This window comes from Crocodylus siamensis, chromosome 13 (assembly GCF_052110815.1).
Source record: "Crocodylus siamensis isolate JL-2025a chromosome 13, ASM5211081v1, whole genome shotgun sequence".
NCBI classification, from domain to species: Eukaryota; Metazoa; Chordata; order Crocodylia; family Crocodylidae; genus Crocodylus; species Crocodylus siamensis.
The window spans coordinates 28,450,161-28,474,978 of record NC_143407.1 but is presented as its reverse complement, the minus strand read 5'-3'; the positions used below and the strand labels follow the sequence as shown (position 1 = coordinate 28,474,978).

General features: G+C 43.5%; 1 protein-coding gene across 1 annotated transcript; it reads right to left on the bottom strand.

The window, feature by feature from the left end:
* Nucleotides 1-9: 9 nt before the first annotated feature.
* On the bottom strand, nucleotides 10-23,998 carry VKORC1L1 (vitamin K epoxide reductase complex subunit 1L1). Its single transcript, XM_090025187.1, has 3 exons — nucleotides 23,784-23,998; nucleotides 4,698-4,807; nucleotides 10-3,995 (listed from the first exon to the last, which is right to left on the bottom strand). The coding sequence occupies exons 1-3, from the start codon at nucleotides 23,975-23,977 to the stop codon at nucleotides 3,769-3,771; spliced, it is 531 nt and encodes a 176-aa protein (XP_089881313.1). The 5' UTR covers nucleotides 23,978-23,998; the 3' UTR covers nucleotides 10-3,768.
* Nucleotides 23,999-24,818: the final 820 nt, after the last annotated feature.

Sequence of the window (24,818 nt, the reverse complement as noted above, 5' to 3'; positions counted from 1 at the left end):
GTCCACAGGTAATTTCTACATTTATTTTTTTATACCAAAAAGTTATGTGCAACAAATAAACATTCTTACATATTTACATTGGTCTTTACCTGTTAGCAAAATTGTTTCCTAAACCTTGGATGTAGAATTCTCACCCTATACGGATAAAAGGAACATCTGCCCAAGGACTCCACTTTCAAATGGATGTTTACTCTGGAGTTGAAAGCACTAGTAATAAATATGATGGAACATACTATACAGAACGAACACCTAATATTTAGGCCATGCTTAACACAGGTTTACAGTAACAGAATACTTCACCTTTTCTGGACCAGTTTTGTGTAGGTCATATTTAAACAACATTGGCTGAACTGAAGTTTTATCAGATTTGTACTTGTTTCGTCCATACAAATTAAGAGCCACAAGTGCTGCCTGAAGCACCTAACCAGTCTTTTTTTTGACCAATCAAGACCTTATCAGAGACTCTACAGCAGAAGACGAGTACGACAGCACATGGAAGTTTCTCACCTCCCATAGCTAAGGTGGGGAATGTTTCATTGGCCTCAGAGTAGCAAATATCTTACAGTAAGAAGGTCTTAGGAATTTTCGTTTCCTAAACAAGTCTGGGATTTGACTCTCTCCCTTATTAAAACCACTCCTCACCTCAAAACTTGAAGTGGCAGGAGTCCAAATTTTGGACCTTTTTCTGCGTGCTTTGGAAACAAAGCTTTTAATTTGAAGCTTCACAAGTGCTGAAGCCACAGTTCAGATCCAGGCCCCTTCCCACTCCCTCCAGGACAGGATGCTCTTTACTGGCATTCGGCCTTTATTATGCCCCAAGGTTTTCACGAAAGCTCCCCAGAAGTTACATTTCCTTTAAGAAAGGTCAAATTAGCACCCCTTAGTACATTTGGCATGACATGCTCCTTCTGCTTGGAGTGGGCCTACCTGAAGTAGTACGATTTCTGGCACATTGCTAATTAACCTGAGCTGTTTTACCGGTAGAAAACCGCCATTTCTACACTGACAGCAGTGAGGAGAGAGGTCAAGTATTGGAAGCAAAAGGTCCAAATTTCTACCACTAACCTAATTATTTTGCCCTTTGTTCACACAAAATGCATATTCTCTAGCACAAAAGGGAAACAAGAAGAGGGGTCATTTCTTGCAAAAGTCACTCCCATTCTGGTCTGAAATATAAAGTAACACAGAGAGACACACAAGACAAAAGAGAGGGTTTGCAATTTAGGGTCAGATTTGCAAAAGCAGGCACAAGATTTCTAGCTGCAAGTTTCCGGAGACCAAACCCGATTTGCGTTTGGTTCCCTACACGTGCACACGTAAGCTACAGGTGTGACTTTCGAAAATCTGGCCCTAGACTATGTTGCTAAACAAACTTCGAAGTAACACGCTATGCCCACACAGACAAGCACAAAGACACAGTGAAGTTAGTCAACACCTATACTTTCAGTCATTTTTTTTTAATTAAGCCTGTAATCAGACCAAATAATCATTGATTATACTTGTCTCCACTGCTGCTTTTTCTGAGATATTAGTGCTGTGACTAACCATTTCAGGCAGCACATGTTCACCTCTTCCCTGGATGAAAAGATGCCTTACTATAGTAGATCATAGGAATGTATCAAAATAAATCTATACAATACATTAGACAGTGGTGCTACCCCCAGGCTTGAGCACAGAGAGGGTAAAGCCTCGAGGGACCCAGTTTAACATTGTCCACATCCCCTCACATCAAAGTTCAAGGCATTTGAGAGAGAACTTAACATCAAGACAAGCTTTAACTGTACTCTGGTCAATACTAAACACATTTAATAAACAGTCATTCAGAATTGTTAGACAATAGGGACAAGGTTTTTGCTTTTTAGTGTTATCAGCAAGAGACGTTACTCATACCACAGAGCTCTGTACACAAGGGATTTCCACCTACATCCTGCATAGAAAGTTAACTCAGTAGTAGTTTTAAGTTCTGCGTGAATTTATCCCAGATTTCTACTGTCACTATTAAAACCGTAAGTTTCACACCAAATTTATCGTCTTTTCCAGCTTCTTAGTGTTTATAATCCGTGTCTGCAGTTCTACATACAAAAGTGTCCCATAAAGTAAACTTGGATTGACCCAAATCTCTTAAAGAAGGAATCAGGCGTTTAAATTGTTCAGATATAGAAGCTGTTTGACATGAGGGCAGCAAAAGCACAACATTAATTTTACTAGATCCCCAATCTCCAGGTCTTGGAGATAGTTAGAAATTTCAGCATTTTTAACTTAATTTGCAGTTTAAAAAAAAATCAAATTACTTCCCCCAACATTGCAACACATCAACTTAAGCGAACAGGAACCAATAATATTGCTACCACTTCTCAGTCTAAGGGCTAAAATAGACCGCTAAATATTCTTTCACGTACCATAAGGTTTGTGGGAGGTTTTCGTTCTCCTTTTTTTTTTTTTTTTTTAAAAAGCAAGGACACTTCTGCCTGCCAAGTTTAACACACAAACTATTTGGTTTAATATTTTAAGACAGAAGGCACTTTTATCATTCCATTCTAGGACAGCAAGTGTAGAAACATCTTTTGCGTCGGTTTAGATTTGCAGTTTAAAAAATTAAAATGTTTGTGTTTTGTTTTGTTCTTGAAAGAGCAATGAAAGAGCCGTTTCATTCTCAAGAGCACATTTACCTACTTACCCCGCTTTACAGATAAGGCCCCTGAGAAGGGCAATACATGTCAGTCCTAAAGTTCATTCCTAAATATAGCACAAACCAAAGATCCTGGACAAGATCACCCAAGTGTCTGCTTGTTCAGTGTACTACCTGGCTAATCCAGTAGGTCACCAGCCCACTACAAATTGCAATTTCATTATGCAGCTCTCAGCATAATGCCAGATGAATATTGGTAACACTGATTGGCTTTAACACTTGTTTAGAACTAAAATGCAGATCAGAATAAAAATTCAACCATTTTAAGAGTTCCCTCCAATTTCAGCATCTCACCCCTCCGACCCCCTTGCATTAATATCCAACGGCACGTTATTATAGAGCATGCATAATAGCCATCACAACTCCATTTTCATTAATGGGGACCAAAAAAGGGAACAGAAAACTGAACGTCCACTTCTGTTGCTGTACGCACTACTACTAGCATTTCTCATAAGATGTTTTCTACATTGGCTTAATCCTTCCATTACTCCAATCAACTATAAAGTTGACTGTTCTCCAAGTTGCTATGCTAACAAACCTGACTGTACAATGACAGTTCTGCAGGGATGGTTCCAATATTTCTAGTTTTATTTACAGTACAATTGTTCTAGTCAAATGTGTGTGTCAAGTCCATCAGCTAAAAATGTAATAATGCACATACTGTAAACATGGCAACATTAAATACAGTACCCCTATTCTAGAATATTTAAGTGTCATGATCACATCTTGTTATATCTGAAACTGAATTTATACACAAAGGAGAGTCTTCTACCAAGTGTAACCCACTTTACAAGTGGAGGGGGTGGAAAACCTACATTTTGTGGCTAAGAAACTTCCTCAAAGTAAAGTTAAAGCTTGTCTTTGATTGTATTTGAGCTTTCATGTTTTGCAACCATCTTTAAGTTGAAGATTAGCACAGAAATTATCTAGGGCCCCTTCCAATTTACAGTAATTAAAAAACTCAGTTATGATTCTGTGGTGGGGAGGGGGAAGTGTCTGATATGAATAAAAAAATTACTGCAAAATAAACTTAATGGAAGTCAGGTCTTCAGACTGTCAGTCAAAAGTTCAAACAAGTGTTATTCCTGTTTAGGTTGGAGTTGCCGTTTCCAGGCCTCATTCAAGTAAACTAGTCGTTTGTAGTTGATGATAAAGAGAATGAAGTTCAGCAAATATGTGATGACGCAGACAATGCAAAATTCCTTCAGCACGAAGTACAGAATGTATGCCAAGTATAAAGACCCTACTACAGACACTATGGAGGATGTCATGAGGATTAGAGCTGCTACTGCACTTGCTGTCATACCTGAAACAAGAGAGAAAAGGTTACTATTGCTATTTTAATGCCCTCATTGCATAGTCAAGAACAGACAAACTGGAGAAGGATCCTAACTTAACTCCATTTCATTTGGAAAGCTTGCATTAACAATACAGCTCTTTTTAAAATGCCATACAAGTCCAAGCTGGCTGACAAAGCTGTGTATGGATAGTCCTCTTTTGATAAGGCATGCATACAGAATTTCCACCATCATGAGTATACCTGAAAGGTCGAGCCGATTAAAGTCGATGAACAATCATCTCAATGGTTTTATAGCATATTATAGGGTTCAGTTAGATCAACTAGCCTGTTTCACTAGTCACACAATTAAATCTCACCTACTTATTTGCTTGTTAGCCATAGTATTCTACGTAGCTCTCACAAATCCAGTTTTGATTTTCTCCTTTGTAGAGAGTAACCCAATCTTTGAAGAGAATAAGTGAAAGCCCAAATGCAGCCACTGTTCCCAATGCTTACACAGTCAATGGAATAGCCAGAGTGCTAAAAGCGAGAAAGGTAACTCTTGGCTATGCATGTAGCTGAATCACCACACTGGCATTAAATGAATCTGAACCAGTGCAAGCTTAGCTTTCTTTCAGGTTTACTGCTGCCAAAAACAGTGCCATGTTTTGCTAACACAAAGGGGCACCATCTCATGCACTTTAGGGTATACTCAAAGTAGATACTTACCAAGTAACAATTGTAGTATATAAAATAAAAGTCCATAGACACTGTTTGGCTGATTTATTGCACTGTCCTTTCCAAAGATGGAACCCAACAGACCAAATCCTCGACCCCATCTGCAAGATAACGAAAACCAATAATCTCATATTTGAGCACTTGCTTTTTCACACCCCAGATTTCAGTTCATCAGCACAAAAGGTAGATCTGGTAGGACCAGCGCTTTCCCAATACACAGTTTAGGTTGCTCCTTAACAGCTACACAGTCTGCACTTGCTAGATAAAAAGATGTCCTATGCATTCCTGCTGGACATTCTGGTTCAGTACAGCAGAACAAGTGTTCCCAGTAGAAATACATAATAGCCCGTAACTGGGTATGAAGTCCCCCCCTAGAAGTTACTAGTTTGCCAAAGATAAAACATTTCTTTCACTGAGGATAACTAGCAAAAGGTTCACTCCAGCATGGAATGAAACTCTAATTTATTATCTCAAAAACTGGGCAGGCTACAACTTTTATCCATGTGATTTTTTTTTTTTTAAATCAGCAATTGTGTATTTTAGCTAAGAACAAATTGTTCAACCTCAAGCAGAATGTTTTTAAGAGCAGCAAACAGAAGAGGGCCTCCCGATGAGATGAATAGAGAACTGACCAATTTCAAAAGCAGCTCTAATGGCAGAACACCATTTGCAAGATTACTATTAAAAATTAGGTACCAGTATTTCATTCGAACATCAAACTAAAGTCTTCTTAAGCTGCAAGCTATATGTACATTACAGACTATGTCAGTCAAAGGTGTGAAGTAGGAACAGTCCCAACATACAGCGCTAGGCCAGCAAAAGCCTCTATGGGAGATGCATTTTAGCCACCAAGACTGTCTGAGTAGGAGAGTTCATCGGCTGAGGAAGGGAGGGAGCACTCTGCTGATATACTTTAGTTGAAATTTCATACCACTTGTGTAGTATACTTGTATGATTATAGCCCAGCCTCCTCGCACTATCCTACTGTCTCAATGCCAATGGTTTCATTTTGTCCTTTATCGCCAAAACACTTTACAGGCTGCTAAGGCCCCTTGATCAACATTTACAAAACATCCTCAAGAGGCTAAGCAAGAGTTAAAATAAATCATCCCCCGTCAAGAAAGTGTGTTCATTAATTCAACTATTATGCACTTTCCCGCTTCTTCCTCCCCCACCACACTGGAGATTACACACCAATTGCTAGAAAGCAAATAACCTGAAAAAAACCGAAAAACAGTAAACCCACGTTAGTTTTCCCCATTTATCAAGAATGTGAATTGCCATTTTGGAAGTGCTGCAAATCCCTCTTCTCTTATAAAGTGCCATTAAAGTTCAGAAGGATCTTGCTGGAACAAAGACTTCCCAATCACATTTCAAATAAATATTAAATTCAATTTAAGAGGTCTAGTCTAAAGCTTTAACTGAATAAGGCTGTCACAAACAACCAATCTGAGAACACTGCCACGTACTCACCCCCTTTAGCAATCTGTACATGGCTGTAGTAACTGTAAAAAGGTCAGGGTGGTAGAAGCATTTTCAGCTTGCAACTGTTAAATATCTTGCTGTTGTAATAGCTGATGCCCTTAAAGCTGCTAAGTTTCAGACTGTTTTAACCTTCTTCCTTATTCCACGTCCTCGGCTATAATCAATCAATCAGAGATGCCAGCAGCCAAAGAAAAAGCAGTTCCTTTCAGTGTTATAAGGTCTGAAACACAAGCACGCTTTTGTGCCAAAATGTTTAGGATTCCATTTAGATTTGGGATGTGTATTTTTATGTACGGGCAGTTTCTCTGTGGGAATGGTTAAGTCATCTTGTGAACTGTGGCACCATCCCACGAGAAGTTGGTCAAATAGTGTCTCAATATGAACGAAAGTGCTTTTTGGAGTATGGCTGGAATTCTTCTCTCCCGCCTCACCCCCTCCAACCCCATTTACACTGATAGCACAATACGCTATCATCAGGAATGAAGTGAGACTGACATTTCACGGGGGCTGGTCCAGGATTGTGAAATGGACACCCCAAAGAATGAGGAACCACTTCAAACCTTATTGCTCTCTACCTGGTGTTCAACGCCCATTTCTTTGTCCTTGCCTACACTAACTAATACAGAGCAATATGTACTGGTAATTTTTCTGTTTGTTTTCTTAACTATAACACACTATGTTCAGCTAGACATCTTTCTTCCATGGGGCGAAAAAAGGAGAGGAGCCATACATGAGTGATATCATTACCCAATGCATTACGGATAGGCCACCAGCTACTATATAGTTACGAATATCACCAACGCAATTACGAAGATCACCAACTCATCCGAGCCGTTATGTTACTTGGACTGGCTCCCAAATGACGGCTGCACCACAAGCAATGCTGACAGAACGTCACTGTTGAAGGACTTAAGGACCCAGTCAAGTGAGACCTCTTCCACCAGCACCTCAACGAAAAACTGGCAAATTCCAATCGACAACAACAAGAGAATGGCGGCTGCACTTGGGATGCCGTCAAGTCCACCATCAATAGCGCCTGCTGTCGAATTCCGTACCAGGAAACACCAAGACTGGTTTGATGAAAATGGCCAAGAGATCCAAGAGTTGATCAACCAAAAGCACAAGGCCTTTTGTGCTTGGCAGAACAACACCAACTCCAAGCAAAAGAAACTGCACCTCCAAAAAACCAAGGCAGAGGCCCAAAGGAGAGCCCACAATACGAAGAACAGATGGTGGGAAGACAAAGCAAAGGAGATTCAACGTCTTAATGGCATCCGCAATATAAGTGGTTTCTTTAGTACCACCAAAGCCACTTACAGTCCAAGTACTCAGGAACCCAACCCCCTTAAGACCCAAGGATGAAGGAGACCTCATCAAGGAAAGGAGAACCATCAACACCTGCTAAAAGGAGCATTTTGAAGACCTTTTCAAATCAAAACGGTTGTTGACGAGAGTGTTCGCAATTCTGTCCTGCGACACCCAGTCAAGAGATTCTCTCAGAATCCCTCCAACCCTTGACAAGGTAAGGAAGGCCATCAAGCAGATAAAAAATGACAAGACATCTGGAGCAGAGGAAATCCCTGCCAAAATCTCCAAGCAGGTGGGAGACAAACTTACGTCACAGCTCCATGCCCTCATCCTCAGGTTCTGCAATGAGGAAATCCCCGCTGGCCTCAGAGACACCATGATTATGACAATCTTCAAGAAAGGAAACAGGTCTGACTCTGGAAGTTAGAGGGATCGCCTTGCTGTCCGCAACAGGAAAGATCATTATACAAGAACCCTCCTGAACCATCTCCTTCCATTTCCTGTAGAGGTCTTCCCAGAATCTCAGTATGGATTTCGGGCTCAAGAGGCACAACCGACATGACCTTCACTGCTCAACAGCTACAGAAAAAGTGCCAAAAACAACATTAACCTCTCCATACGGCCTTCTTTTACCTCAAAGGCCTGTGACCCTAGTTACCCAAGAAGCGCTGTAGAGGAGCCTTCTGAGGTTCAGATGCCCACCAAATTGTGTCACCAGTCTTTGCTTGCTCCCTGACAGTATGAACAGCTCTTCTCTGAAACGGATCTGTTGCAGATCTCTTTGAGGTGAAGACGGGAGCTGATCAAGGTTGCATCGTTGTTCCAACACTCTTCTTGATACCCCTTCCTGCTACACCTGACCACTGACAAGCTTCCAGCTGGAGTGGAGCTAAACCACCAAATGGATGGTAACCTGTTTCATCTCAGCTGATTCCAAGCCAAAACCAAGAAAACCCCAACCTCAAATCATCAAGCTCCAGTATGCTGATTATGCTGTAGTGTGTGCTCACCCAGAAGCAGACCTTGAAGCAATCATCAACATCTTTGCTGAGGCATACAAGAAAATGGGACTGATGCTTAATGTTCAGAAAACTAAGGTCCCCCATCAACAAACAATCCCCAGCTCTGGTAATTCAGATTTATGGTGAGACTCTGGAGAACACCAAGTATTTTCCATGCCTCAGTAGCCATCTCTTGCAAAAGGCCGACATTGACAAAGAAATTCAACATCACCTCAAACACACAAGCACAGTCTTTGGATGCCTGAGGAAACGGGTATTCAAAGATCACAACATCAGATTGAAAACAAAGCTCATGGTTTAATCAAGCAGTCACGACCCCCAACTTACTGCACGGAGCTGAGACGCGGACAACGTACAGGAGACACCTCAAGTTGCTGAAATACCATCAATGCTGCCTGCAGAAGATCCTTCAAGTCCAGTGGGAAGACAGATGAGCCGACATTAGCATCCTCTCACAAGCAAACACCACGAGCAACAAGACAATGATCTTTCAGCAACAACTCGCTGGGCTGGCCATGTCATCTGGATGTTAGACTCCAGAAGCAAGTTGTATTGTAAATCAATGCTCAAAAGGAGGGCAGAGAAAGCATTTCAAAGACATCCTCAAGGCCAACTTGAAAAAATGCAACATTGACATCAACTCATAAGAGACTATTGCCCAGGACCACCCCAAATGGAGGAAGGGTCAAGTACTTTGAAGTCTCATGATGACAACAGGAGATGGAAAAATGAGAATGGCAGAAACAGCATGTCGCGGACTGAACAAAGAATCGGAGCCACCCACCCCATGCAGAAACATGCCCAAGTTGCAACAGAATCTGTCGATCCTGGATTGGCCTTGTCAGCCATCTTCGGACCTACAGATAAGACTATCACGAAAGACGAACATCCTCGACTGCAAGGGATTGCTGATGAGTTATGAATGCAAAACAAAAAAAACCTACACAAAAAAGAGGTGGCCTCCAGAAGAACATAGGAGTAGTGTCAACCTACTGCATATACCTTCATGAGCTGTTTGCTCTTACAGATCCCAAGGCTACTTTAAAATACCAAAAGATACTGACACAGAGTACGCAGGAGCCTATCCTGTCATCAAGCTCAGCTGAATTTTCCAGAACTGTGGTTATAAAGCCACACTCCTTTACACTAGGACTCTAATAACCTGCCAAACCATTTAGCAAGTCACACATACCGCAGTATCCAAAATGCAAATGAGGTTAAAAACAAACTTTGCTCCTGGTTTCTCTACCTTGGAAGTCACAGAATTGTCCCATGCATGTCCAAAGTTGAAAAACTGGTTTATAACTAATGCAGTAAAGTGAAAGGCATGAGAAGCTACCCCCAAGCCCCATTCTTCTATCATCCATGTCTAGCATTTCTTCATGATGCTATTCTAGCATTCTTCCTCCTCTTGATAGTTAATTACCAAATGCTTAAAATTCCAACCTTTTAAATCTAGACAGCTGACTAAATAGAGACTGGCTTCTTCCATTTCCCCTTGCCACTGCCCCCACAGCAAGGGAAAGATACACAAATTGAATCTAAGGCTTATGCGTATGAAATGGCAAAGTGCAGCAGTATAGCCTGCTGCATAATGTTCCTTTCAGTTTACCTTATAAATCCGTTATCATAGAAAACAGAATCACAGAAAGTGAGGGTTGGAAGGGATGGCAGGAGGTCATCTAAATCCAGTGTTTCTCAACCAGTGGGACGTGTCCCACAGCTGGGACTCAAAGGTCATGTAGGTGGGATTTCAACTCATTGCCCAATTGAAAAAAAAAAAAAATCAGTTGTTTGCACTTCAAATAGATGAATCCACAGATATCTCAAACGGTGCAATTCTGTGGGGTTTTGTTTTTATCATGGTGGGACCAGGGTTTTTTTGACAAAATAGTTGCTGGGAAGAAAGATGCAAAAGGGTGACAACCAGTGATCTAGTCCAACCCCCTGCTCAAAAGCAGGATTTGTCTCCAACCAGATTATCCCAGCCAAGGCTTTGTCTAGCCAGGTCTTTAAAAACCTCCAAGACCTTCCACCACATCTCTGGGTAACCTGTTCCCATGTTTTACTACCCTCTCAATGAGAAAAGTCTTCCTATTATCTAACCTGAACTTCCCTTGCTGCAATCTAAGACCATCTGTTCTCATTTTTAATAAGCTTTTTAAAAGAGACTGACTAGTATTTGACTTGGAACACATTTAAAAAGGGTTGATAAGGCAAGTTATTTTTTAAAAGCTGAACAGGAATCTAAGGTTTTTTTAGTCAAACCTGCAAAGTTACCAGCTGCTACTGAAATGCTTCACCTACCCTTTTTGGCCTTATGATTGTGTCAGCCCTTACAATATCGATACAACATGTAGCTATACATATTGCAAACAAAGTGAAAAGTGAGCTTTCGGGGCATAAACCATCCATCCCACTAGTTTAAAAAAAAGAATACAGCACTCTGGAAACTAGTGAGGATAATTTTGACAAAAATAATTATTTAATGGCTAGTCATTTAGAAGAAACAGAATTTGTTTTCTTGATTGTTACATGCAGTGGTTAGGCTGTTGCCTACTCTCTACCTCAGCAAGCCTTCTGTAAATTTGGAAAAGAGGCCAGGGAAGTCCCTGTATTAAACCACATTCACCCCAAGGGAAAATGCACCACTTAGTTTCAGAAATCTTATATGCTGTATGATTGCATAAGACCAAAAGCCTCGAACATCCGTTACTTAGCTATCTGAAGTCCCCTCCCTGCAAGTTTTTGTCTGAATATCAAAAATTTAGGAAGAACATTTAGGAACCATGAACAAGGCTGTTGTGCTCACCGGACCTGAACAGGGGAAGAGTGTGAAATGCCTTATAATATAGGAGTCACCAGCACAATCTAAATGCAATGCCAATTGGGATGCAAGACCTTGTCGATACATTAACCCAACTACTGCAATACAAAGCTAACCATTTTAACAAGCTTAACTTAACTGCCATCCTGACTGCTGTTAAAAATCTATGCACAGGTTTACATTTTATGCTCTTATTGGTAGAGGTGCACCAATACAGATTTTTGGGGCTGATACCGATAGCCTATTTTTAAGGAGGCTCATAGGCTGATACCAGTCTGATTTCGGATACCAGCCAGCAGCTTGAAGAGCCGAGTCCAGCTGCTAAGCCTTGTGGGGTGGAAGGGGAGTGGGGAAAGAAGGGGTGTGGGGAGGAGCAGATCAAGGCCTCTGTAGGGAGGGAGAAGTGGGGCTGGGGCAACCGCTGTCCAGCCAGGGCAGGCACGGGATTGAGTCATGGCTCATCAGGGTGGGCGGGAGTTCCCGCCGCTGTGCGCCATTCGTGTGGGAACCACTGGTCCAGCGGCTCGTCTGGCACTCACCCACTTATCCAGAAGCTCCTGCCGCTGCTCCCACCACTCATCTGGGAGGGCCTGGGGGGCATGTGCCCCTAGATTTGCACGGGGCAGACTCTTTCTGGCAGGGTGGGGTTGGGAGGGAACTATGGGGGGAGGGGGAGGCTGCAACCACCCCAAAATTTGCCGTAGCCCCCCATAACCCTTCTCACAGAGCCGCCGCCACCTGCCCCACTGGGAAGAGCTTAGCACAGCCCTGGCCCCAACCCACACACGCAGATTTCCAAAGCAGAATTTTTTTTTTTTTAATATCCGCACTGATCTGATATCAGACTAATGTATTGGTGCACCTCTACTTATTAGATTCTACCTTTTAAAGAGGACACTACATTTCAAAAACAAAACAAAAACAAAGCTAGCCCTCTACGCTTTCAGCAAATAGCGTTTTTTTAAGAGCCCAAAGCAAAAATTCCTGCTCTTTTGCTACTATGCTATTAAAAATCCTTTGAGTTTTTGCAAAAGCAACGCTCAGGATCACCTCCCTCCTTTGCTTCCCCACTGTGCATACTTCTGACTCAATTTCAACTTTGCTGCTGTTCCCAGAGCAGTGCCTGACTGTCAGATGATGCATGAAACATTTATACGCAGCTGACCATAACTGGAACAGGCTACATAAAGTTTTATTAAATGCACTGGCAGGCAGAAAAGAACTTTATTCTAGTTTTTCAGTTAAAGGTACTACTTGCAGCTAAATTTGCTTCACAAGTCAGGATTTAATCCATCGTTTTAGGGCATCTTTTTAGGGCTAGAATATCACTCGTATAATCTTTCTTTTCAGCTGTGGGCCCATGTCATTGCCCGAGGTAACATATGGGACAACAAAGAGTACAGGTCTGATCCAATCTTACAATTCCCAGATTAATAGATTAGTAAGCAATTAATTAAATTCATGTATTTTGATTTTTCCTTTAATGCATAGATTTATAGACATTAGAGGGTGGAAGGGGCCTTGCAAGATCGAGTCCAGCCCCCCTGCCATAGGCAGGAAGCCTTTTGGGGTCAAATGACCCCTGCAAGATAAGCATCCAAATGCCATTTGAATGAATCCAGAGTAGGTGCTTGCACCACTTCTGGGGGGAGTCTGTTCCAGACCCCAGACACTTGGACCATAAAGAAGTCCGGGATCAAAGTGGCATTGAAACATCTGGATATTAACGTTGATTCGGTTTACCCATTCATCATAAGCAGAAGTATCAGGGGAGGTTTCCATTCCACAAGCACTGATAAAGCTGTCACTACTAGGTTCTTGAACAGTTATTCAAGTTTAAATTCTGCCTCCACTGTCCCAAAAAGGCCACATTCATCCGTGTTGTCCCCTCCCCTGCTTTGGGGATACTGCCATACTTTTTTCTGGATTGTTACCCAGACCGAATCCAGCCCAACATGTTCCGAGAGTGCTCTATCCATGACACAATCCATCAGAGATCTGAATCATACTGGAACTCGGTAGACTTCAAGATCCTTATATGCATATTTAATTTCACTAAACATGGCCTTACAATGCAAGTTTTTAAATAGTCTTGGTTATGATGCTTTTGATTTTTCCCTATGCAATTTGGCTTCTTCGGAAAGTCCAAGTAGGTTCACATTTAAGTGCAATTGCTGCAGTTATCTTTCTAGTTTTCATTTAATATCCAGTAAAGAAACACATCTTCAGAATTTATGGTTGCAAATATTCCATACTGACCTCCGAGAGGTTCAACAGTTGGCCTTCCACAGGCTACAGAAACTACTCCATCTATTTTAGTTGTTCTAATAACCATCACTTCCAATGCAATTAGTGTCACTCATTATTGGGTCTCTCCGCATATGAGGTCAAGGAATCCTTAAGCTGTAATTCCAGTCTCGCTTTGCTGAACAGTGCTGGTATGCTGGCTTCACTGTTCTCTGAATGCTCTCCGAGTATAAAACAGGGAAAATGTTTTAGACACTAGCATCAACATTAAATTAGTCTGATCAGGGAGCTAACATTGTGTGCCAAAAAGGAAATTCAATTAAGTGCAATTGTCAAAGGAGCGGCTTATGTGGTACACTCAAAAAAGAAAACAAACAAAAAAACCCCAACAAAGCTACAGAAAAAAAAGTGCACGACGTTATCAATTCCTTTCCTTTACTGACTCCTAACTGCCCATTCCCAGACTAGTCAAGTGTTTGGTTGTGCAAGTAATGCTGATGAAATCGCTCTGCATGATTCAGTGCCACACAGAAACACATTCTTTGCAAGTGCCTTTATGCCCCATCCCAGTGTCCCTCATTTAGAGAAAGGGTGTCAAACTCACTGAGCCCTGTGGGCTAGATGGGTGTCACTAGGCCAGTCTGCGGGCTGGATTGGGATCAACCCCCTGTAAAATGCCTGCAGCGCTGGGTCCGACCAGCACACAGCAGGAGCTAGCCACTGGAACTGGCATGGGACGCATGCTGCCTGCAGGGCGCAGGCTGGATGTAGAGTTGCAGGCAGCACAGAGGTCCGTCTGGGGCATCTCATACAGCCTGCCCAGATCCCTTGTGCAGCACTGGGTCCAGCACACATACACTCTCTGCCGGCCCCAGGAGCCACATACTGAATGAGCCTTGGGGCCTGCATAAGCAGCACCGGGAACATGCTGCAGGCAGTGCCCCACTGGACCAGGCCCAGAGCCTGTGTGCAAAACCAGTCTGGCAGGATACTGCATGCAGTGTGCACCCCATGCTGGTTCTGTGCTGCACGCAGCACGCAAAGCTGCTCCAGCCCTACACACAGCCCACACCAGCTCTGATGCCTGCCTGTGCATGTGCCCCAGCCACAGGGTGTGCGCTGGCCGTGGCATGCAGGCTGGATCCAGTGCTGCACACAGCACGTGGTCCAGGGCACAGGCTGTATGTGGCTCCCTGGATCAGCCCCTTGTATTGCCTGCAGCCTGGGACCAAAGCATAGGGTCATACAATCATTAAAAACAAAAATCAGGGTTGGAAGGGACCTCAGGAAGTCATGTAGTCCAACCCCTGCTCAAAGCAGGACAAGCCCCAACGAGATCATCCCAGCCAAAGCTTTGCCAAGCCGAGCCTTAAAAACCTCCAAGGATGGAGATTCCACCACCTCTCTGGGTAACCTGTTCTAGTGCTTTACCACCCTCCTAGCAAGCAAGTTTTTCCTAATATCCAACCTAAACTTCCCTTGCTGCAACTTGAGACCATTGCTCTTTGTTCTGTCATCTGCCACCACAGAACAGTATAGCTCCATCCTCTTCTGAATCCCCCTTCAAGTACTTGAATGTTGCTATTAAATCCACCCCCACCCCAGTCTTCTCTTCTCCAAACTAAATAAGCCCAGTTCCCTCAGCCTCTCTTCATAAGTCATGTCCCCCAGGCCCCAAGACATTTTCGTTGCTCTCTGCTGGACTTGCTCCAACTTGTCCACATCCTTTCTGTAGCGGGGGGAGAGGGGCACAAAACTGAACACAGTACTCCAGATGTGGCCTTACCTGTGCAGAACAGAGGGGAAAAAATAACAGTCTGCTAACAACGCTCCTACTAATGCAGCCCACTATGCCGTTAGCCTTCCTGGCAACAAGGGCACATTGCTGACTCATATCCAGGTCACTGTCCACTGTAACCCCCAGGTCCTTTTCTGCAGAGCTGCTGCCCAGCCAGTCAGCCCCCAGCACGTGGGGATTCTTCAGTCCTAAGTGCAAGACTTTGCACTTGTCCTTGTTGAACCTCATGAGATTCCTTTTGGCCCAATCCTTCCAATTTGTCCAGGTCACTCTGAACCCTAGTCCTACCCCCCAGCATATCTGCTATACCCTCCCCACCTCCCAGGCTTGGTGTCATCCGTAAGCTTGCTGAGGGTGCACTCCATCCCATCTTCCAGGTCGTTAATGAAGATATTAAACAAAACCAGCCCTAGAACCAACCCCTGGGGCACTCCACATGATATTGGCTGCCGGCTAGACATATTGATTACTACTTGTTGAGCTTGACAATCCTGCCAGCTTTCTATTGACCTTATAATCCATTCATCCAACCCATACTTCCTCAGCTCGCTGCAAGAATGCTGTGGGAGACGGTATCAAAAGCCTTGCTAAAGTCAAGGTATATCATGTCTGCTACTTCACCCTCATCCAGAGCCAGCCAACTCATCACAGAAGGCAATCAGGTTGGTCAGGCATGACTTGCCCTTGGTGAATCCATGCTGACTGCTCCTAATCACCTTCTTTTCCTCCAAGTGCTTAGAAATGGATTCTTTGAGGACCTGCTCCATGATTTTTTCCAGGGACTGAGGTGAGGCTGACTGGTCTGTAGTTCCCTGGATCCTCCTTCTTCCCTTTCTTAAAGAGGGGCACTATGTTTGCCCTTTTCCAATCATCCCGGACCTCTCCTGATTGCTGTAAGTTTTCAAAGATGATGGCCAGTGGCTCTGAAATCTCATCAGCCAACTCCCTCAGCACCTTCAAGTGCATCCCATTCAGCTCCATGGACTTGTATATGTTCAGCTTTTCTAACCAGTCCCTAACCTGTTTTTCTGCCATCATTGGCTGCTCACCTCCTCCCCAAACTGTGGTTCCTGGTACAGCAGTCTGGGACCTAACCTTACCTGTGAAGACTGAGGCAAAAAAGGCATTGAGCATGTCAGCCTTTTCTACATCCTTCAGAGATTTCATAGACATTAGGGCTGGAAGGGACCTCGGAAGATCATCGAGTCTTCCATCACAAGATTGCCTCCCCAATTCAGTAAGGGATGACACTTTCCCTGACCTTCCTCTTTTTGCTGACATACTTACAGAAACCCTTCCTGTGACACTTCACATTTCATGCTAGCTGCAACTCCAACTGTGCTTTGGCTTTCCTAACTTCATCCCTGCATGCCCGAGCAATATTCTTATACTCCCTCCCAAGTTGTCTGTCCAAGCTGCCATTTCTTGTAAGCTTCCTTTTTGTGTTTAAGCTCACTGAAGAGTTCTCTGCTAAACCAAGCTGGTTGTTTGCCAAATTTGCTATTCTTCCTGCACATTGGGATGGTTTGATCCTGCATCCTCAGTAAGGTTTCTTTAAAATACAACCAGCTTTCCTGGACTCCTTTCCCCCTCGGGCTGGCCTGCCAGGGGATCCTGCCCATCAGGTCACCGAGAGATCCCACAGACTGGATCCTATGGCTCCATGGGCTGTATGTTTGACACCGCTGATTTAGAGTAAAGGCAATTTGCATCAGTCCAAGAGGCCCGTTTAAAAGAAACTGCCTTTAGGAAAGATGTTACTGCCCAAATCAATGAGAACTTCAAAAATACCACTTTTTTTTCCCTCCTTATTCAGCTTGTCAATCTTTTTTTGTTTGGTTGTTTGTTTTTTTAAAGAGGTTCATATACAGTGTGAAAAGAATTGGTTGCAGCGTTTAAAAACTTAAGCTATAGTAGTAAACTACATACACTAGTCTAAACCATTTGTGCCAGCTTTCTTTAGCTAAGTCTCTTACAAAAATTACGAGGATCTTTCCAAGACTCAGCTCTTTAAAATCCAGCTGCCATTGCTGCAAATAATTCAAGCAAGGTTGCTGAAACTCTCAAAGAGATGCACTTGTGCACTTAGGGTAATTTTTAATTATTCTAAAGCAATACTTATCTGTTTAATACTTGTTGATAGAAGGCACAGATGTGATTTGATCCAAAAGATGATGATGCAGTGAGAACTTGTTAGTCGTCAGCTCTTTGCACGCTTGTCAATTATATTAGTGTTCCAAAACAACAGACAAAGAACGTGCACTTTAAAAAGTGACTGCTCCACTACCAGTTATCAAGGAACCCAAACTACCACCCCACAGACAACAAACAGGACTTCCTAGGGCATCTTCCACCTTATAAATGATCAAGTAAACAGCTCTCAGGTTTCACACTGATTTAAGACCCGCCACTGTCAGCTGAAACTGCAACGAATTCCAAGCTTGCCAAACACAATAAGAGAAACTTAAAACTGACAGCTGGCATTCAAATGGGTAGCTTGCGCTATATGCACCCAGGTTCAATTCAGAATGCAAGTTCTAATAAGATGAGTAAAGCTAACCTGAACTTGTACAATGCCTTTTATCAAAAACTGATGTAAAGATCAAAGAATCTAGAAAGTGTTTTAAGTTCTTATCATTGCTAAGCATTCTTTAGAGGTTTTGGACACAACCTAACTCATATCTATATGGTCACTTGGGTCACTACCACTTCTAATTGAAGCTCTTATTAAAAGCCAACATGGGGAAGACTGAAAACTCCACCCTGGGAGTCTGCCAAAAATGCTCAAGAATACAGTAGATACACCTTCATGCTTAATATTTACTACTACTAAAAGGCTTAACAACCAATATTAGTTTTATTCCATTAGTTTTATTCTATAAATTGTTTCCAAATTACATAGTAGTAAGGGTACAAACAAAAGAATTTCAAGTTTAAAGTCAGCAGAATCTCAAGGTAATGGCAATTTTACATCAGAAAGTGCTGATTATTCAAACTGAGACTTGCCACCAATATATTCACTCTAACTTAAGAAAGCAGAGCTTACGTAACTTTTTTAACCCTGACTATAACACAAACTTAAAAGTAGTTGGTTAAAATTTCTGCTATATCATACAAAGTAAATCTCAAGAGTATTAAAGGACAGAAAAAATATTTTAAGACTAACTGTCCATGTTACTGCTTAGATCATTGGAAGTAAAAGACTGTCATACATGTAGAAGTGCATACATTTCTGAAGGGCACCGCAAGCTTGTTGAGCCTCCGCTGGGTAGCAAAAATACATGTTCCAATTTGACAATATAACCATGGTCCCTAACCTCTAGCAGCCCATTGGCAACAATGCTGAACAACCCCTGTTGTAGCCACCACTGTAATTCAACCTCCCTGTCCAATTCATTTTTAACTTTTTAATTTCCTGTGGCCATGAGCAATATTAGAAAAAATTGAAAATAGCTATTATTACCAGTGATTTTCAAAACAACTTTCTTCAGGAAGCAAGCCACACACAATGCTACAGTCTAACTGCAAAATTATCTTTGTATTCTTGCTCTCTGACTACTCAGAAAAACAAGACTATGGGTCTGCAGCTTGAAAGAGACTACAGCAACCAAATTAAACCCCTCTGAAACATTTATAGCCAGACCCGTTTCCATGCCTCAGTTTAAATATTCTAGGTATTGCTAAATAACATCCGACCTCCCTACACTACTGTCCTTCAAGAAAGATCTAAAAATGAAACTTAATTTTTGCTTCACTGAATCAAAAATGCTCAACAAAAATACTAAACTTGTACTCCATCTCACTGAAGTCGCAGGAAATCAACTGAAAAATAATCCATATTAAAAGTTTCACTACTGACAAGCAAGTACCAGTCAAAAGCCACTGCGCAAAGCTTTAAAATGCTAAACAAGCCTGATCTGCATGTAGTAGACCAAAAGAAGCAGCTAGACAAGCTTTTCAGCTTTCAAGCCAGAACTACCATTATTTGTTTCTTACCTTACATCAATCAACAACAGATGCAGCAGCCAGGGTTAGAAGTATTTGGTTATTCTCTTGCAACTACAGCAATAGTAAAGGGCTGGTGTGTCAGTGAACTTACCATTAAAGTCAAAGAAAACAGCTATAAAATGTTCTTAACCTGGAATCAAGCAAAACTTGACAGACATCAAGTTTACAGCAACTGCCCCATAACAGAACTGAATGGAAACCTGCAATATAAACATCAGGTTAAGTGCGAGGTCAAAGCAGCTTGGATCCATGTCCCATTTGTGCAGATAACAGGTTCTTATGAACTTGATTTTTAAGTGCAAGGTGCATGGGATTTTGCAGGTCATTTTTTTTTTTAATCAAAATATTTATACTAATAAAAAGTTTTCTTGTGAATGCAGTTATACAAGTACACCTTATTCCTATGCTGAGCAGGGATAATCTATATCAGAATAGATATGGCACACAGTCAAGTAGTGTAATTTTGATATTCAGACAAGCCTTAAGTCACATTAACAGTACTAACAAAAACTAGGGAAGAGCTACCAGGACAGAAAGAAGAGTTACAAGTTACATAGCCATTGTCAACAAATCTAGTCAGAGCTCCGTGAACTTGTCCTCAATGCAAGCAGAATTATCTGGCAGCTTATTTAGCAAAACTGCCAACTTAAGTTGAAGTACCATCCTTTTTCAGTCCACAATTTTTCAGAGTGGGTTACAAAGGGCTAAGGGGATGGGAAAACCCATAGCTTGACTTATTTAATAACTTTTGAATAGAAAATTCCTAATACAGCTTACCTGGAGAGCTACACCTAAATTAATGTCAATTCTTAAAAGCTACTGGACTTACCTGTATTCTAGGACTTGTCTGATAAGTCAATTGAAGGTGCCAAGCTAGATCAATATTGACAAAGGTGCAAATATTGCTCAAGATCTACAACAAAATCAGCCCTCATGGTCATTCACACTAACCCCCAGAAAACTGTCTCAGGGCTTCTACCTACACATCCCACATGCCAGGGAAAGTGGCTACCTGCACTTCATAGCCACTCAGGAACCTGGTCCATTCCAAAATATACTTAAGATCAACCCGATACCACCCGAAAGTCACTGCCCAAGTTCTAAAAACAGTGCACTGCACTGTGCAAGAGGATGCAAGGTCTCTCTCCTAAATATCAGAGGGACACAAAATGATATTGTTTGCAAGCTTATTTATGGAACGTCTAAAACTCTTCTGGGATAAACCTTTTCTACTTTGATTAGTAATAGCAGTTCCTAAACTCTTCAATAGATTTCTTCATAAATAAAAAGTTCACTGGCTATTTACCCTCATGAATAATTAAGTTATTAAAACAACTGATGTCACTGTCAACTGAAAGTGTCGGCTTTTTCCTTAAATCTTCAGATGCAGGAACACAGTAGGTACTAGTGCTCTTGCTAACCTTCCTTTAAACAAAAAAGAAAGGAAAAAAAAAATCAACTGACATGGGAATACAGGATTGGAAGGGACCTCCTGGGCTATCAAGTTCAGTCCCTGCATCTGCAGGCAATCCTTAACTCAAAGAAACCCCATAATATCATATCCAACCCTCGCATTTAAGGCACAATAACTGAATCACCAAGAATACCCTATAACATGTTAGAGGTAAAAGCAGGGTAGAGGCGAGTACTGCTAACACAACAAGGAAATAGTTAATGCATGTCCTAAAGGCCCTAGGACAGCGTTTCTCAACCTTTTAAACTCAAGGCACCCCTCATTAGACTTGAGGCATCCTGAAGAAAATGCTGGCTTTTAGTTTTTACAAGGTTTTTTTGATTACATAAAAATTCACGTTGCAAAGAACTCAGAAAGACAACAGGTCACTACAGATCCCTATTTGATATCCCCAAGTTTATCTTACGAATTATGTTTGCACACCTAACAGTGTTAAAACTGTGGCACACTTGAAAGGATCAAGGCACCCCAGTTGAGAATCTCTGCCCTTGGATTAGGACTGTGCTGCATACTACAAAAGGCAAAAAAGACATTTTTCCATGCCAATCTGATCTCGTTTGGAGAAACTGGTTATGCTGAAAGCCCCACCTACACAAGCAAAATACCCAAGATCAAATGTCTGATTATTGTCCTACAGCTTTATTAATTATATTAATTATACTTCAGTGACATAACACAGGTAGCCTTGATGTAGTTTTAATTACATGCTTTGATCAGCGTATCTAAGTCTTCGCCCCCTCTAGATTCAGACATCTGATTTCAAGTTGCATCTGAAAGGGAGAAAAAAAAGATTCTCAAGTCTCACCATAAGCTAAACAACATCTGATAACCAACAGAAAAGCAAAGATGAGGTTCCCACCCAGCCCCAATAGGAACTGCCTTTCACATATCTGTACCTACACACATCAACGAGATATGATGCAACCCTAGTTTCAGTCACAACACAACTAGATTTAGCTTTAATGAGAGTAAGCTCAAAGTTAGACAGCATTTGAAGAAAAAAGTTAACACGTCCTGTGCATCCCTGACGTATTACCAGACCTTTTTCCTACAATTATTGCCTTATACGACAATAAGAGGTTTGAGCATTTTAATACTTAAAATCCCTATCTGAATCCCTTTCTGCACACTCTAAATTACACTCAACATTATTTGCCCAAAGCACCAAATCAGACAGTGCCCAGAAGCAACAAGAAGTAACTTTTCAATAAGAATGTCACCTGGACAGCTTGCTTTATACACGTGAAGGACCGAACCCCACCAGTTCCATTTTTCTTTTTAAAAAGTGTTAGATGGATACCTAACAAATCATGCTAAGTCAACCTTTGGATAATCCTCGTTTCCTTCGGCTAAAACACTAGCCTGCTTTAGGAAGCTCTGTCAGAAAGAAAACTACATGCCTTACTGTAGTGGATGGTTTCTGTGCAAGTGCTGAATACCAGGCAGTGAAGTCAGACTACCAGCAGTATAAAAACAAGGGAGGCAGAACTCTATGTCATGTAGGTGCAGGAACGTAGCTGTTAGCTGAGGGCGGTCAGGCTAACAACACACAAGGTGGACTTGACCAGTCTCCCGCAATGCACCATACAGCACGAGACTGCTCCAAAGCAGTTGCTGCAATAAACGGTGTTCCTAACAGTAAGAGGACACAGATTTAGAAGAAGTGGCAGCATGCAAATCTCTTTTGTCTCAAGACACTGTTTTGGGGAGGGGCGGGAGTTGAAATTTTGTATGTCAGACCAAATCATTTCCAAATTCTATCAACCAAGTAGAGCTCAACTGATTCAGTCTGAGCAGCCCTACCTCTGGTAAGTGTCCTCCCTCCCAGACTCATCAGCCTGGAACTTCAGATACTCCCAAATCCATGTGGCAGGCCTCCTACGTGCACGCCCTGAACCCGGAGGACTTGGGGTTTAGTCTCGCTTGCCCCAAGCCAAAAGGCCACAGGAGCAAGCTAAAGGGAGAGGCTGAGAGCAACCCCAATCGCCATCAATTGTGCAGCCGAGATCTTCACATTTGGAGGCTTCTGTAGACCCTAGCTTCTCCTGACAAGTCACACACAACATCATTTCACAAAGACCTGGACAAGCTTGAGAGAGTCCAAAGAAGAGCCACTCGTATGATCAGAGTCCTACACAGCAAGTCACACAAGGAAAGGCTGAGGGACCTGCGACTCTTCAGCCTGAAGAAAAGAGGGCCGAGAGGAGACCTGGCAGCAGCTTACCGCTGCAGTAGGGGAGGACGTCAAGGGCTCAGTGAGCAACTGTTCATCAGGGCACCTGAGGAAAAACCACGAGTAATGGCCACAAACTCCTGGAAGATCGATTCAGGCTCAACATTACGAAAAACTCCTTCACAGTAAAGGTGTCCAGACTATGAAATAAGCTCCCCCCTGAGGTGGTGCAATCGCTGACCCTGGATATCTTCAAGAAGAGAGTGGGCAGTCACCTCTTTGGGGTCACTTCACCCCCCGTTATCGTTCCTGCTCAGTGCAGGGAGCTGGCCCCAATGATCTCCCCAGGCCCCTTCACATGTCTTAAATACAACACAATCGTACAGGGAAACTCAAAACGATTGCACTCACATAAAAAAAACCACCAAACCACTGAATAAATATGCAAATAACCCCGACTCAACTCTTCGTATTTACTGTCTGATCGCCCGCTGCAAGTCGCCAGTGCGCGGGCCAGAACCGGGTCGTGCCAGCAGATGCATCTCTTAAATTTGGAGGCCGAGCGGCATTAAGGAAGCGCTGCCTGCCAGCCTACAAGCCAGCGGAGAGCGATGCGGGTGCTGTCGCCTCTCAGATTAGCGAGCGTTTTGAACCCTTTGCCTACGACGGAACGCAGCAGGGGTGACACCCGGCGCGGGCGGGACGGGTGCGGCGCCCCCCCGGCCCCCGGCTCACCTGGAGGCGATGGCGGCGGAGCAGCGGACGCGCTCGCCGAGGTCGCACAGCGCCTGGTAGCGGGCGTCGCGGCCCTTCTCACGCTCCAGGTGCCAGGCGTAGAGCGAGAGCAGGATGCCGGCCGCGCACACCGCCGAGCGGGCCACCCGCTCCCAGCGCGGCACCGACACTCGCAGCAGGACGGGCGCCGCCATCTTGCCCCCTCCCTCCGCCGCGCCCCCCGCGCCAACCCGGCCCGCCGCCGCGGCGCATGCGCGCCCGCCGCTCATTGGCCGCGCCGGCAGGCCCCGCCCCGCGGCTCGACGTGGCGTTCCGCGACGCAGGTTGCGGGCCGGCGCCACGTCCAGGGGGCGGGGTCGCGGCCGCAGCGCCCCCTAGGGGCGGGGGGGACGCCGGGAGGACAAGTGGAGCAGGTGCTGCTGCAGCTTCCTTTGCAGCCCCCCAGCATCGCGGGGAAATGCAACCCCTCCAGGGTGTCCTGAACGCACAAGTGGAGCAGGTGTCCGTGCAGCCCCCCCCCAGCATCGTGGAGCAGTGCAACTCCTGCACCCCTCCAAGCCATCCTGGGACAGGTGCCCTAAGCCTGCGGAAGGGCACGTGAGCCTGAAACCTGGCAGAAAAACATCTTTGTTGTTGTTGCAATTTCTCAGCCTAACAAAAGGTATCCTCTCCAAGCTAAGAGTTTTGCATTTCTTATCCCAAATGTATGTCTTATCCCGAGTGCAACTCCTGCACCCCTCCAAGCTGGCCCGGGACAGGTGCCCCTGGACGCCTTCTCCGCCCTGGCTGCAGCCGATGGAAGAGCTGGAGGAGATGTGGCAGGGGGCAGGGTCTTTGGGTGAATCCGATCTCGTTGGAAAAATCCTTTCTAGCGAGATTTCAGGCATGTCCTCCCTTCATTGAAATGAAACACATTCAGGATAAGAAATGCAGAACCCTTGGTTCAGAGAGGACACCTTTTATTAAACTGAGAAATTGCAACAACAACAGCAAAAAAGATTTTTCTGCCAGGTTTCAGGCTCATACACCCTTCCG